This window comes from Haemorhous mexicanus, chromosome Z (genome assembly GCF_027477595.1).
Source record: "Haemorhous mexicanus isolate bHaeMex1 chromosome Z, bHaeMex1.pri, whole genome shotgun sequence".
Classification (NCBI taxonomy): Eukaryota; Metazoa; Chordata; class Aves; order Passeriformes; family Fringillidae; genus Haemorhous; species Haemorhous mexicanus.
The window spans coordinates 72518072-72533253 of record NC_082381.1 but is presented as its reverse complement, the minus strand read 5'-3'; the positions used below and the strand labels follow the sequence as shown (position 1 = coordinate 72533253).

Below are 15182 nucleotides of genomic sequence, written 5' to 3'. Positions count from 1 at the left end.
TGCATGGGCATATATGTCAAACACTTTTTAGAATAGCACTAATTGTGTAAGTGTGAAAATCTGCTTTCTCAGTACTGCTCTAAGTGGGACAGTGCAAATGCTGACACTTGGAGCAGTCACCCTGCTTTCCTTTTTTTCCTTTTGTTGGTGAGAAAAAGAGATATTTCTACAGCACTATTCATCTTATCCTAAAAGAGATGTCTAAACAAGATCAGATTCATCATTCCCTTTATAAAGGATGACTGTTTACTGCTGGCCTATGGTTTATTGACTAGTTACAGAAAATCCTGTTAGAAAATTAGCAGCTGATTTCCCCGGACCACACAGGCTTTCACCACTGCTTGTAGAGGCAGCATACAGAACTTTCTGTTCTAGAAGACAGAAAGACTTCAGACTGTTTTAGAACCAGAGTTTCCTAGACCTGAGCATGCATTACTGAAAAGCTCTAGTATTCTCCTTAGTAGAAAATAGAATTACACTTTCTGACCATAATCATAGGAGCATATCCAGGGCATGCAGGAGCACCTTTTATTCGTTTTCTAAATACTTCGATTATTAACCAAGAAGTCAACCATGTAAAGTTCCCTACATCTGCCAGGAAGCCCTTTGTGGACATGCAGCCTGCAAACCCTTCCCCGCTTTCCCCCAGCACTGCTGGAAGCAGGACTCAGCACTCTCAAAGCTCATTCCACGTTCCGTCAGCTCCCTCTGTTGCTGACGAAGAGAAACAGTCTCCCCTAGAATCGCCTGTCCTCCAGACCGACTCAGAGTACTGGAAGCTTGACCTGCACTCTGAATGGCCCTCCAGTAGATCTCTTCTAGGGTGAGTAGAGTGTGGCTGTCCCCTGGGCGGCGTCCCTTTGTCAATTCAAAAAGCCTTAGGCATTTGAAAAGAAGCAACCACGCGAGGCCAGCTCCTCATCCCAAGGGTGCACTCCAACCAAAGCCAGGCGTCCCTCCGAACTGGTCTGCAGTTATGGCTGGGGCTGCAGGGGCTGCACATATTGGAAAGGAGGAGCAGAAGGAAGAAAACGAGGGGCCTGAATGAGCTCTCCCACCCTTCTGTCAGCTGTTGATAACCTTTCCAGACGTGAAGGTGCTGGTAAAGACCCTGTGGCCTCTTGCAGCCCAATGGAATTTAAAACCATTCTTGTGCATCCGACATCACAGCAAAAAAAGGCTAGTCTGCCAAAGACACTTCTTGGCTAGGCATAAGACCAGTTTTTTCCTCTTTTCTTTCACCCCACTCAGTGTCAGCTGTCTGTACAGCCTGCTGCCCTAAGCTGTCTGCACAATGGGAAGTGGAATCATGTGTACAGCTTTCCTTTCACAACAGCAGCATCTGAGATCACAGAATCAATTAGGTGGGAAAAGACCTCTGAGATCATCAAGTCCAGCCTACAACCTAACGCCAGCATTTCAATAGACCATAGCACTAAGTGCCATGCCCAGTCTTTCTTTAAACACTTCCAGGGACAACGCCTCCACCACTTCCCTGGGCAGCCCATTCCAATGTCTAATCACCCTTTTTGTGAAGAAATTCCTTCTAATGTCCAACCTAAACCTAATGGCTTGAGGCTATTTCCTCTTGTCCTGGCACTGGTTGCCTGGAAGAAGAGACCGGCCCCCACCTGGGCACAGCCTGCTTCAAGGCAGTGGTAGAGACTGATAAGGTCTCCCCCGAACCTCCTTTTCTCCAGGATAAACGAGCCCAGCTCCCTCAGCTGCTCCTCACAGGACTGTGCGGCAGATCCATCACCAGATTCGGTGCAAATTTAAGAAATGAGAGGATGCTGTCCTGGAGCTTGCTGTGCCTGGGCAGCCTGCGCAGGCTGCTGCAGCTCTGCACCGCAGGAGCCCCGGCAGCGGGATACGGGAAACACCGACACTCACCTGGCACAAATTCCCCGCCTCAGGCTTTTCCGGAAATCCCTGCCGGAGGCCATCCTCGCTCCGCACGGGCGCGTTTCTCTGCGACTGCCCTGGAGCCCCGCCGGCCGTGCCGCTGCTCGGGGCTCCGCGGAGGCTCTGCCAGCGCGCCCGGCCGCGGCGCCGCGCTCCGGGAGCGCCCAGCGCTTCCCCGGCAGAGCCCGGTCCGCTCCCACCCTGCCGCCTGCACCCGCTGCAGGACCCCAAAGACCCAGATCAGCCAAAGCTCAATGTCAGTCTGTTCTTAGTTCGCGCTGGTTTTAGTTCTGCCTTGTCCTTGCCTAAGAGCAATAGCCGCGGATGCTGGGCTGAGCACGGCTCCGGCAGACGCGCCAAGAAAGAGTGAGCAGACGGGGGAAAATAGTGCAAAACAAACGTTTCTGTTCAGATATGTACAGCTGAATCAACGCTGTCAGAGAAAGCCTGTGGCAGGGAAGAAAAAAAAAAAAAACACACAATAAAAAAACAAAACCGAACCACAACAAAAACCTGCATTTGTGTCCTTCGTGCTCTAAAGCTACATCGCTGGCTTTTGACGACCCAAGGCACCTTCAGCCACATAGCAACGTCATTTTAGGGGTCCGGTGGTTCCTGAGAGGGACTGGTTTTCTACCTTGAACCAGTTAGGTTCTATGATCTCCACCCGTGAAAGAGGACTTAGAGCTCTTCTGATACCCAAACCTTCTCACTACCACTGCAGTTTATTCATGTCATTATTTTTAAAGTTATCTTGTACTTTTTAATATATTAAAGGATACTAAGTAAAGAATAAATTGGTCCTTTTATTTTCATTTGTTCAAATTCATTCATAGAAAAATTTGTGTCAGAAAACCATAAAATCCAAAAAACTATCAAAAAAGCCCAGACAATATTAAACAATATATTTTGGTTTTCAGACAGATTTTGAACAGCTTTTAGTTGAGAGTAACAAAAGGAGACACTGTTAATATAATGGGCTTCTGGGTAACTATTAGGTACACCAGTATTAAAGTATATTACAGGTTTTTTTGTTTGTTTTATTTTGTTCTGAAGTAATATTAGATGCAAATTGCAAATACTTGAGATGTAGCTTAGACGTCAGGATGTTACATGGATTTTCTGTAACCAAACACATTTTTTTTCTTGCCTTTAAGGTCAGCATTAGTCACCTGTGCTTGCTTGTTGACTACAGCTTTGTTCATTTCAGCACACATGTGTGCTTTTTTCCCCAGCAAAACACCATTCTTACAGGCCTCTCTGCCAGGCAGAGACAAAGGCTAACATGTCCTCATACAGAAATACTGAAATTTCACAGGGTTTCCCAAGCGTCTCTCTGTTTTGTAGAACAGTGTGAAGCTGTCCCTATAGTCTTGTTGAACAAAATGAATGTGGATTTTAGCTATTTAGAGATTATAGAAAGAGTTGAACGTACCACTATGATATTGTGCAAATCAATGATACTGGTAGTAATACTGAAGACACTAAAAGGGGAGAAACAACCAGATTCCAGGTCTTAGACTCAGAAAAGCCCCTTCTATTTCCATCCCTTAAAATGCATTATCTAAGTGCAGCAAAAATCAGGGTGACAAAGAAAACTAGCTGAGACAGAAATTACTCTTTCATGGTGGTTTGCAGTGGGAGGGAAAGAGATTAAGCAGAGACTCACAAGCAGCAAAACACCACGGAGGCTTGGCTTAGATCTGAGACTTTCAGCTAACTCTTCTCTCTTGAAGACCTTCAATCTTACCATCTCAGTACAGCTCATTGCCAGGTAGCCAGTAACAATTAAGAAAGCAACCTATTTTCCATTATCATCCCCACTCTCAATGCAAAAAAATCCACATCCTTTATTAGGACAGCCTATTACCAAGGAGTTTTTTTCTACTCCATGTGCTGAATAGAGTTTTACACAGCTGCCTGTGATCCCACAGCAGCTGATGAGATGCAGTGCTGGGCTTGTAAACAGGGTGGTTTCAGCCATCCTGCCTGTTTTCTACCTCAGCAGCTGTCCCCGGGAATGCTTCTCCAAGTCTGCCTGATAACACAGCTGCCTCCGGCAGAGCAACTCCCCAGATACACCTGGGGCCCAGGGGATGTGCTGGAGCTACAAACTCAGTCTTGTCCCCACCAGCTCTCCAGACAGTGCAGACACACACCAGAGCATCCCACAGAGCAATCAGCCTCCTTAGGTGATAGTTACACCCTTTTCATTCATTTCTTCTCCCCCCTTCCACCCCTCTTCCCCCGCAAAAAAAGCCCAGCAGGCACTGTGATATGTAACAGCTCTTTTGCAGCAGGGACAAAAATGAGCCGCTTGTTCTTTCCGGTCTGAGCCGAGCGTCTCATGTTTCAGCTCCTCCTTCACATTCCAGGCCTGCCCAGGCTCCTCTCCAAAGGTTTCAAAAATGGAGCCTCTCACAACTAGTTATCCTCTGAAATACTCAGTGCACAAAGCCAGGATCTTTGCTGTCTTCCTGTCAATGATTTTGTGCACCACCATTCTCTGTCTACTGCAACTCAGGTTTTTTAAACCTAAAATCAAAGATTTTTATTCTTTTGAAGTCAAGGATTCACGAGGAAGGAATATTTCCTTGGAGAAGTACAGAGGGAAAGTAAGTTATTATTTCACTTTTTCTGTCTTGAATCCATACTGACAAAAAATGTGTACATTTCCAGGTTAAAAAAAGGCTTGATTATGGGAGGTTTTGGCAGAGATTTGTGCTAAATTCCTGTTCTTCATACAGAAAGCTGGAGAAAATTTATTTTATCTAGGCCTGCTCCAGGAATCAAGTATTAGATCTAGCAAATCAAGAAAAGAAATTGTGTTATTTAGCACAGGTCAATACAGCCTAACAAACAAATTCGTGGATTTTAATCTTAGTTAAGAATGTTTGGTTTGGATTTTGGAAGTTTGTCTAGTAAATATGATTTTAGTGCATGTCCTTAATATCTACTTTTTTAAATGCTTATATATAAACAAAGCTGTAAGATTAAGTTTATGAGTTTACTATATTTTTACAACAGATTGTCTAAGAGCAAATCTCTTCAGCTACTTTCATCTTTATGTATTTAATGAAATGATGAACAGAAACAGTATGTTTAGCCTTCCAACAGGAACCATGATGGTAATGAGATATGTCATTTTAAGATTTAATTGTGATCTCTACAAAATCCATAGGCTTTTTCCTTACTAGACTAAATAATAGCTAATGACTAAATAGCTAATAACTAATAACTAAAGTTATTCTAACTTTATTTTTCTGAAGGCAACTTTGGTTGTAAACGTGGCCAGTTACTGCCAATACACAGACAAAAATTACATCGCACTGCAAGAGCTGCACAGAGAGTTTGGTCCCTCCCACTTCACTGTGCTGGCGTTTCCCTGCAACCAGTTCGGAGAATCAGAGCCTAGCTCAAGCCAGGAAATAGAATCTTTTGCTAAAGGAAACTATGGAGTAACATTCCCTGTTTTCCACAAAATCAAGATCCTAGGATCAGAAGCAGATCCAGCCTTTAAATTTCTAATAGGTAACTGTTTTCTTTTATGTATCAAGCTGCCTGTAACCATCGTACTCTCACTGAATCCAGGCTGCATGTTTTTGTCAGGAAACTCTGAAGTCTTCATAAACTATGGAGAGAAACAAGCACCTAGTGTACAATTACTCTCATTCCATTTTAGATATCAAAAATATGGGCTAAAGAATTGTGTCCTGAAAACATCAGTTTCTCCTCACTGCTTATAAAACCAGTCTGCTCTGACCAGCCCAGCTAGAAACATCCATTTTGCTACACATGCTGGAAACTCCCACTTACAAAATTCTATTTTAATGTATGTGATTTTTACTTTAAAAAAGACTTTTCTTATGGACAAAAATGTAGTTATAGGAGTCATAAAATTATCAGAAGATTTTATATAACCACATGCAGATGAGATTTTTAGCTGGGTCCTATGTCTGCCTTTATGTAAACTGTATTGTAAAGCAGGTTAACATATACTAGTTACATATAACCACTGATTTGTATTAATTTGTCATGTGAACTTCAGGACCTAGCCTGCAAAATCCTGCATGAATACAGGGAGCATTTACAGACTTAGAACCCCATATTCTGATGAGCAAAATTAAATTCTCTATCCCTTTAGCTGACCAAAGTTTCATAGCCTCAAAGCCAACTTGAAAAGCCTCTCTGAACTTTCCTGAACTTTGACCAGATTTTGAACCATATTGATATACGAAAGAAAAAGATAGCTTAAACACAACCCCTTTCTAACAACCATTTTACCCAGAAAATAAAGTGGCAGAGAGCCCGAACCTGTATTCCATCTCCTTGCCTTCCAAGTCTACTTCACTCTCTCATAGTGCCCCTTGTCAGAGAACTATTTCGAAACCTAAATGAGATCTTTCCCAGAACTCTTATATGCTATATCCCCCAAGATGCTTCCTACGTACTTGAAAATTGTTTTTATTGAGGAATCATTTAAGTGGTCATGACGGACCTTGTAACTGTGTTTGTTCCTACCTCCTCTTAGGCATGCTAGTAAAAACCTCAGGTAACTTTGTTGCCCTGAGTTGCCAGGTGTCCAGCAGAATTATTGAGGGTTTTCTCTCAGCTCTTTGTAGAGAAGACTAGAGCACGAAGGCACCCCCTCTGTGTGATGAATCCAGATTCTAAATATCAGTGCCATCAGTGTTAAAACTTGATACATAAAAAGGAAAAAAGTTCTACCCAAATTTTCCTATTGCTATTCACCTACTAGAAGGAGAAAGATCCTTTGGTACTTCAATATTCTGAAATAAAGTTTTTATCTTCCTGCATTCCTGTGCATTAAATTCCTGTGCATTTTCAATTAAAGTACCTGTTTTATTCATGTTGCTGTTCTGACAATCAGAAGGCTGAACATCATGCCATACCACCCTTTTGTGCCTGTGACTACTCGCAGCAGGATTGTGCAATAATCTAGTGCAAAATTAGTCCACTTGCAGCACAAGTGTGGTGCCAAACTTCAATCCATTGCTTAAAAAAATCCAATTAGGGTTCAGCACCATTCCCAACCAAACACTTGTCCTCCAGTCTTAATCTACTAGAGTCTTTTTTGAAAGAAGCCTAATTAAGACATCACCAGTACAACTTCCTGCTCCCATCTCATTTCCCAAAACTGACACAAAAGTAGGGATCCCCTGAATAAATATGCAGCTCTTGTATCCCCTTCCCTAGGAAGCATAGAATAGTAAAAATAGGAACTCTTTTAACAGTTTTGCAGGAAGGGGGGAGCATCACTGACACACAGTTTTTCGGATCATTAGCAGCAATCAGTAAATACATGCCCAGACTGCTAGGGATGACTTCAGCATAAATAGTCAAAGAATCAGTGTGGGGCCTGGAGAAACTTCAAGGTGTAAATTACTAAAATTATCTGATCTCGTCCTTACAGATTCTTCAAAGAAAGAGCCTCGATGGAATTTCTGGAAGTACCTTGTCAGCCCTGAGGGTAAAGTTGTGAAATTTTGGAGACCTGAAGAGTCAATAGAAAGTATCAAACCAGAGGTAACATCATTAATCAGGCAGATTATCATGAAGAAAAGAGAAGACCTCTGAAAAAGCCATTCAGCACCCTGGGTATACAGCCTTTTTACCTTCCTGGGAAATTTTGCTAGAAGCTAAACCATCAGTTGACTTTGCTACTCTTTAACTTTGGTTTTGCAATTTGTCTACTAGTTCTGGATTGGCTGCTGTCATGGCCTGAAGAAACTAGCACAGTGAGGCACTCAGTACTTTGCAGGAAGGGACCATCAATTTGCATAAAAGGTTTATGATTTCCTTTTTTGAATTGCTGACAATAGCTAATTAAAAATGTCATCTGCAGGTAAATAGTTAGAAAGAAGGCTTATTAATAAATTACTCATATTTACACAGGTTTTTTTCCCCATTATATCATTAACACAGGATTTTATACTCCATTAACACATAATTGCCCTGTCATGAAAGACATGGGACCCAGAGACGTCCATAGCAGGGTTTCACGCATGTAACTGAAGATACCAGCTTTGCAATATCTTCTCAAGGAAGACTACTGAATTGTGAAGCTGCCAGTTGCAAAAAAAAAAAAAAAAAAAAAAAAAAAAAAAAAAAAAAAAAAAGTACATAGAAAATAAAATTATTAAAAGAAGCACAAAAATTAAAATAAAGTTTGTTTGCTGCTACGTATTTTACATTTCCGTTCTCCAACACCTTTAAAGCCTTCAATCTTCTCCATACATTTGTGCTGCAGTACAGTGCCTCAGATGTGAGCTCCTCTCCTGGTGGGTTATTTCTTTTCTGACCTGGATGAAGGCAGGGCCTGTGTAAATATTCATGGTTACTTACAGAAGGATTCAGGGGGCAGCTAAAATCAGGAGCCTGGCACTCTAACAAACATCTTTCTGACACAGTCCAAAACAATGCTCCCCAACCACCCATCTACCTCTCATCTCTAGAATAAAATGGCAGTCTTCAAGGAGAAGTAGAAGAAGGGGATGCAGGCTCATGACTCAAGCCCCACTCTTCTCACCTTGCAAACTCCTCAGTCCTGCCGGTAACTGCATTTCCAGTTCTGTTCCTCTCTTCCATTACAAACTGCCAAGAATTTTGATTTATCTGTTTGAATGGAGATAGAAAACTTGAGTAAGAAACCTCACTCCAGCTGTCCATGCCTTGAAGAAGGACTGAGATAATAGGAATGAGAAAAACCTGTGTCTCAGTAGAATAGTGACATTTTCTATATGAAAAGGATGGGTAGAATTAGTGCTGTTCTCTTGTAAGACTAACACTGGTTGAAAATACCCAAAGTGCTTCAAAAATTTTCTCAGTAAAAACAGCCACTCAACTGTAAAAAAACACGTGAGAAATTCAAGAGCAATTTTTTAAAAAGAGGGGGGTTTTCATTCACTTATTGAATTAATTGAGAATTTTACAAAAAATCTATGAAGATTGAGTAATAATACTGATGTGGAAGATTAAACAAAGTCACTGTCAATAATGGCAAGCACCTTTTTGGAAAGGAACTCAAACTTCATGTGTGACAATTTTATCCACCCAAAACTTCAGAACCCAGTTAAGTACTATGTAAAAGTCTCATTGGTACAAAACAAGCCTGCTGCTGGCATTTAGACTAGCCTCTGCACTGTTTGCTATTGTCCTGCAAGATTCCACATCAAATCTGTCAAGACAGTGCCTATTTTTATGCTGAGGTCCTGCATTTTACTCCTGTCTCCTCTTGCATGTACAGTGAGAACACATAGTGGGAGATGTCAGGTGATTTTTGTCACACATCTCTGCTGCTTTGATGGAGCAGGAAGGGAACTGAGATATGAACCCTCGCCCCTCACTGGGAGCAGTTGATGGTCCATGGAACTAAGTGTCAGGACCCAGTGTTTTGCCCATAAAAGGTGGATATCTTAATTGGAAAATGTACAAGCCTAAAACATGCATGTCTGTTCATGTGAACAACCAAAGCTCCCTGGGGTTTATATCACTGAATAAAAAAGGGTAGGTATAAAGAAATGTTGGGTGCTGTTAGTGCAAGTCCCCCCCCAAAAAAAAGCCTGTTTTAGTCCTGGCAATGCCTGAGAGTTATTCAGCAAATGAGAAATTTCACTTGGGTCCTTGAAACACTCAAGATAAACAGTGAGGCATGATTTTCTTGTTTGAAAGGGAGAGGGAGGGAAGGAAATGTGTGCACCTTGTTTGTGACTCATTCACTAAAGCTCATATTGTTTTCCAGAGGACACAGTGTAATCTTGAATATCTCAATGCCAGCATTAAGATCAAGTGTCTTTGCTGGTATTCAGAAATAGCATGTGATATTAGCAAACAAGTGAACAGAATTACTTAACTCACAGCTTCCTGAATCATAGTCACTCCAGAGTCCTAAAGGAAGAAGATTTTGTCCGAGAAAACAGTTGTGAAACTTCTCATTCCACTATTTAGTCACAATGCAGAGACACAACCATCTTCTGAAGTAATTTCAGTACAGGTACCCTTCAGTCCTGATTCTACACAGTGTAAGGTTTTCAAAATTTACTGTTGATTAACATTCCTCAAAAAATTAACATTCCTCCCTAACAAAAACTCTGTGTGTTTGTATTACTTATACATCACGAGACATGCCAGCTCTTGCAATATAATATTTAGGGCAGACCACTGATAAACTAATCACTCCTTTCTTAAAAGTATGTTACCAGTTATTTAGTAAACATGAAGCATCTAATGGCCAAATCTGCACAAACTTGTGAGAAGCAAGCAAATAAAATGAAAGAATATGTTATTCAAACAAACATTTATCTATAGTCAAAAGCCAGGGAAGCAGTGTGAATGTATGTCTGTATAAATGCTCACTTAGAGTTACTTTAAAATACAGCATATAAAAATATAAACTCCAACACTCCAAACAGATTGAAACCTCTTTCTTAGGTTCCTGAATAATCCCCCCACTTGAAGATTAAACACCCCTCCTATGATGCTTAACAAAGGTCAGTCCATGAGTAATAAATTTATTTTATTTCCATTTGAGCAAAACCTATTGCCTCTTTCATCCTAATCCTTCATTCCCATCTCAAGCTTCCTTCATTCCTTAGGTTTGACATATCCTTATTTTCTCAAACAAAGACAATTGAACTGTGAGCTTCTCTTTCCAAAAAGTTGCCTGGCAGTGAAAATATTCTAAATCCATTTCAGTCACAGCAGTATATGTTCCTGTAAATTCAAGTATAATACTTGTTTGCTGAGCCAACACATCAATGTTCCTTCAATATTTAGCGGTGTAAGGGAAACATACTCATATAGGGTTCAAACCTGAAACTATTACTTAATATTTACATAATTCAGATTGTTTATAAACCAGTTGGGGTAGCTGTATAATTGCATGAAATACAACTGCATTTACTTCTATACTCTCAGTTACACCTTATTTTAAACTCTTCATTCGCTCAGTCTGCATAGCCTAGCACATCTCCCTTTGGTCAGGGGAACCAGGCAGGCACTGGAGCAGCTGGGGACCAATGAGATATTTAAACAGCAGCATTTATATTCTTGTCTGGACTGTGATGTGCTAATCTGACAGTGTAGTCAGTTGCTGGTGTGTGAAGAACAGCTAACTAACAATACACTGCCTGATCACCACACACAACAGTGGGATGGCTGTCACTCTGCACACCTTCACCAACACTGCTGCTCTTTCTCTTCACAGTCCATGGCATGTTCAGCAGCACCTAGATAAAACAAGTAACAACAAAGAGTGTCTGGCACTCTGTAGATGCCTGAAGGGCCAAGACAGGGATAAAATTTACACTGTTGGCTGTGGCAACAAGTTTGGAGAAGCTCACAATGTAACGTGAATCAAAAAGATCAATGTGCTTCCAGCCTTTATCCTTCCACATACAGTGCTATGTCCTGTTCACACTGTGTGGTTGGTGAGACTATGTGCAGTTGTTTGAATGCATTGGTGTTAACAAATTAAGTTATCTGGAGAAGCAATGAGAGAGGAAAGGCTCTAAGACTGACTTTTTAAATCACATACTACAGAAAGGTAATTATTTTTTTTCAGATATAGTATTTAGGAAGTCAGTGAAAGTCACTTTAAGCCATTGAGGACTCTAATTACTCACTTAAAAACAAACAAACAAACAAAAAACACCTCTCAAAAACTATCAAGCTGCATTTGTCAAATATTACTATCAAAAAATTAAAATCAAATTTAAAATGCATGTGAAGTTTTTTAAATGTGCTGCTTTTTCTTTAAATAAGCCCCCAAGAGCTTAAAATTTTAAAAAATATTTTAATTATTTACCTGGTTTGGGTATTTAAAAACTTCCAGTTACCTTGGTATCTAAAAGCAGAAAAACACCAGAGTCTAAATAAAGGAAAAAATCTCACTGTTGTTAGAATAATGGAAAGATACAAGATACCACTTGGATTTGCCTGACAGTCAAAGAAAGCAGTAATCAGGAGAAACAAAAAGATTTCTTATACAAAAGTAGTAGCTCTGCATTTTGATGACCAAGGTATGTGGGAAGAGAGAGCAGCTGTATGTTAGCTGCTGTCAGAACTTCAAGCAGCCAACACACACTGCCGTCCCATCACACACAGTCACACCACCTGCACAAATTCCTGCATGAATCCCTGCACCTTCCAAAGGAATTGCCTCAAAACAGCAGAGATCCAGCCCTGCAGCTGGTGACAGTGTAGCAGTGACTGCTGCATTAGGTACAGCAGTCAACTAGCAATACACTGCCTACCAGACACAGAGTCCTTGCAAGGGAGATGTTTCCCGAAATAATATGTGGAAACATTCCTGATTTTTGACTTAAATTCAGCATTATTCACCTGGTTTAAGGTTCACATTTCATATGCGTATGTGTACAAGTTCAAACAGTATATAGTGTCAAGAGATAAATGTCACAGGCAGGTGTCTGGCTCAGGAAGACCAGAGTAAGAGAAAAAGTATAAACCCCGTGCGGAGTTCCCAGGCTGTCCCAAAGGAACTGGATAGTGTTGCAAACAGTTTCTTGTCTTTGTTGCAGAAATACAGGCATAGTATGTTACCTCCACTAGTTAATGTGTATCATATATACCTACTCCCGTCCTTTTCTCTGTGGGACATTTGCTTATGGCCCCTGTTGCAGCCCTGCCCTTACTCTAGATGAGCCCAGAATCAAACTCCGAGTAGTCAATTTTATTTTGAAATTAGAATTATCATTGGTTACTCCACAGTCCAACTTACCTGTAGGTTACAAGCCACAGTATACCTCTCTTTACAGCCACCTAATGGAGAACACAGAAAGGTTTCAGGACAGAAGTTTATGAATTTAGTCTAGATGGAGGTAAAATTTTACCTCCAACATCCATTTTGATTGAAAGTCCTTTGAAGTCACTCTGGAAAGGATGTACTGAGTTAGACACTTTGTATAAAAGCCAATTAATATTGTATTTGAAGCCTTCACTTTGTTTCTTCAGAACCAGTCTTAAATCACTCAAAATAAAACTTAACTCGATACAAAACAAAACATGAAGCATTTACTTCCTTGAGTGCTGCTGCTGTTAACAGCCCCAGAAAGTACTGGCTGACTGAGTTCTTCTTGTTCCACAGAAAAAGGCAGCCACCTCTGAGTTTTCTGTGATGCTTTTGAATGAAACAATATGGAGTGCAGCTAGCAGCTGTGGACACATCAGGGACAACAGCCAGCTAACATGCACTGCCAGACTGTTACATTCTCTTCAGTTATGGCCATTAGTTCTCCTTCACCACCAAACCCAAAATTTTGTCTCCCAGAGCTCAGTCGTTGCTCACTTCAGCAATACAGCTTTTCCCTAAGGGGTCGCTTACATAAAATACATATGTTGAAGCAACATTCTCAGCATGCTAGAGATTACATTTCTATACTGTCATATCTAGTGGCAATATGATTTATCTTCTGCTTCAGTGTTTTTCAGTATGGTCAATCCCAAAGACACCTTCACTTTTCACTCCATCAGTTTGCATGTTACAGTCTTACCTGGTTTTGTGATTCATGTAAACTCCTTAAGACACAAGCTGCCTCTATTTTACCAATTGATTACTGTTCAGTGATTATTTTTGTGATTAATAAGTTTCCTACCTAGGTTCCTACTGTACCTGTGAGTTCTTTGTGGTGTCCTTTATCATATATCACCCTTTAAATATAGGTAACTGAGTTTGCAGTGCCAATGAAAAAAAGAGTTCGGCAAATCTATACAACCAGGTCAGGTAACTTTTGCTTTTAAAGAGTAAGCAGTCCCTCTAGTGCACCAGGAGAGAAGCCCAAAGGTGTTTTTGTTTCCTCCTCTGAGCAGATGTCTATTGACCATAACTTGTGGGGTTTTGACATTGCAGATGCTACACTTAAGAAAGTGTCATAAGGATTGATAGAAAACAATAGAAATTACATGTTGTGGAGTTTTGTTCAAAATCACCTACTTTCCCTAGGTTCCTTCCCTCCTTCCTCCCTCTCTCCCTCTGTCCCCCAGAAATGAAACAATAGAAATTACATGTTGTGGAGTTTTGTTCAAAATCACCTACTTTCCCTAGGTTCCTTCCCTCCTTCCTCCCTCTCTCCCTCTGTCCCCCAGAAATGCACAGTGGAACTCTCAGTTCAGTGCGCACAAAGGAGGACAAACATCTGTGCCTATCCTTACCTTAGCTGCTCTCCGTGGGCTTTGCTTTCTGCTCCACTTCAAGTCTTTTCCAATCGTTCTCTTCGCGTCATGCTTGGAAAAAAAAAACACAGAGACGCAACACTTAGCAACCGCGCAGCTCAGTTTATTCACCCTAAATCACCCTCCCTCCAGCCTTGCTGCTGGCCAGGCTTCCCTGGGAGGCACAGCCCCGCGGACAGGACAGAGATGCCGAGGAGGACCGGTCCTCCCCAAGGCACGGGCAGCACCTGCACCCCCATGGGACACTGTTACCAAAGCAAGTTCTCATCCCTCCTGCTCGTCCTCTTCCTCCGGGCGGGTTTTTCTAATTTTCGCTCCATCTCTGCTAGGGCTGGCTGAAGCCGCTCCCACCGCCTCAGGAGAGGTATCCTGACCTGGAGCAGGATCCCTCCCAGGGGGTCGGCTCCGAGCGGGTGGGTGGCAAGCAGCTCTCTCTGACGGCAACCTGTACGGAGGGAAACTTATAGCCCGGCCAGCCCTCGGGGCGCCGGTCCCCTCTGGGAGGCGGTGCCAGCTGCTCCGCCGCCCACCGCACCGTTCCCTGGCACCGCACGCCGTCCTTTAAGCATCCCGCAGGCGCGCCCGCCGCGGCGGGAAGCGCGGTCCCGTCCCGCCGGCGGGACCGGACTGCGCGGTGGCGGTCCCGGCGGGCGGCAAAGCACCGGCGCGGCGAGTCCCGCGGCTCCGCGGGCAGGGCGGCGACGGCGGCAGGTGCCAAAGAGCCCTGGCTCGGCATAGGGCACGGGCAGCCCGCCAGACCGGCACCCCGGGAGGTCGACACCTCGCCGAGGCCGCTGTGTCACCGCCCCAGCCGTGCCCCCTGGGGCTGCCCCGTGGCCGCGCCACTGTCTGGGGCTGCCATCACTCGGCTTCTTCTCCCTGCCTCGCTATTGGGGCTAGGGCAACTTCTCAGAATCACAGCTTCACAGAGTCACAGATTATCAATTAGGCTGGAAAAGACCTCTGAGATCAACAAGTCCAGCCTATAACCTAGCCACAACCATGTCAACTAGACCAGGGCACTAAGTCCATAGCATCCAACCCATTCTCAAACACCGCCAGGGATG

General features: G+C 42.6%; 1 protein-coding gene across 2 annotated transcripts; it reads left to right on the top strand.

Annotated features, from left to right (window-relative positions):
• The first annotated feature begins 4267 nt into the window (after positions 1-4267).
• GPX8 (glutathione peroxidase 8 (putative)) lies at positions 4268-12486 on the top strand. Of its 2 annotated transcripts, XM_059873850.1 has the most exons (3): positions 4269-4520; positions 5175-5436; positions 7340-8112. In XM_059873850.1, exons 1-3 carry the CDS (start codon positions 4314-4316, stop codon positions 7501-7503), a joined length of 633 nt encoding a protein of 210 aa, XP_059729833.1. In that variant the 5' UTR covers positions 4269-4313; the 3' UTR covers positions 7504-8112. The 2 variants fall into 2 exon arrangements, with proteins under 2 accessions (XP_059729834.1, XP_059729833.1); XM_059873851.1 differs by lacking the exon at positions 5175-5436 and having other exon boundaries at positions 4268-4520; positions 7340-12486.
• Positions 12487-15182: the final 2696 nt, after the last annotated feature.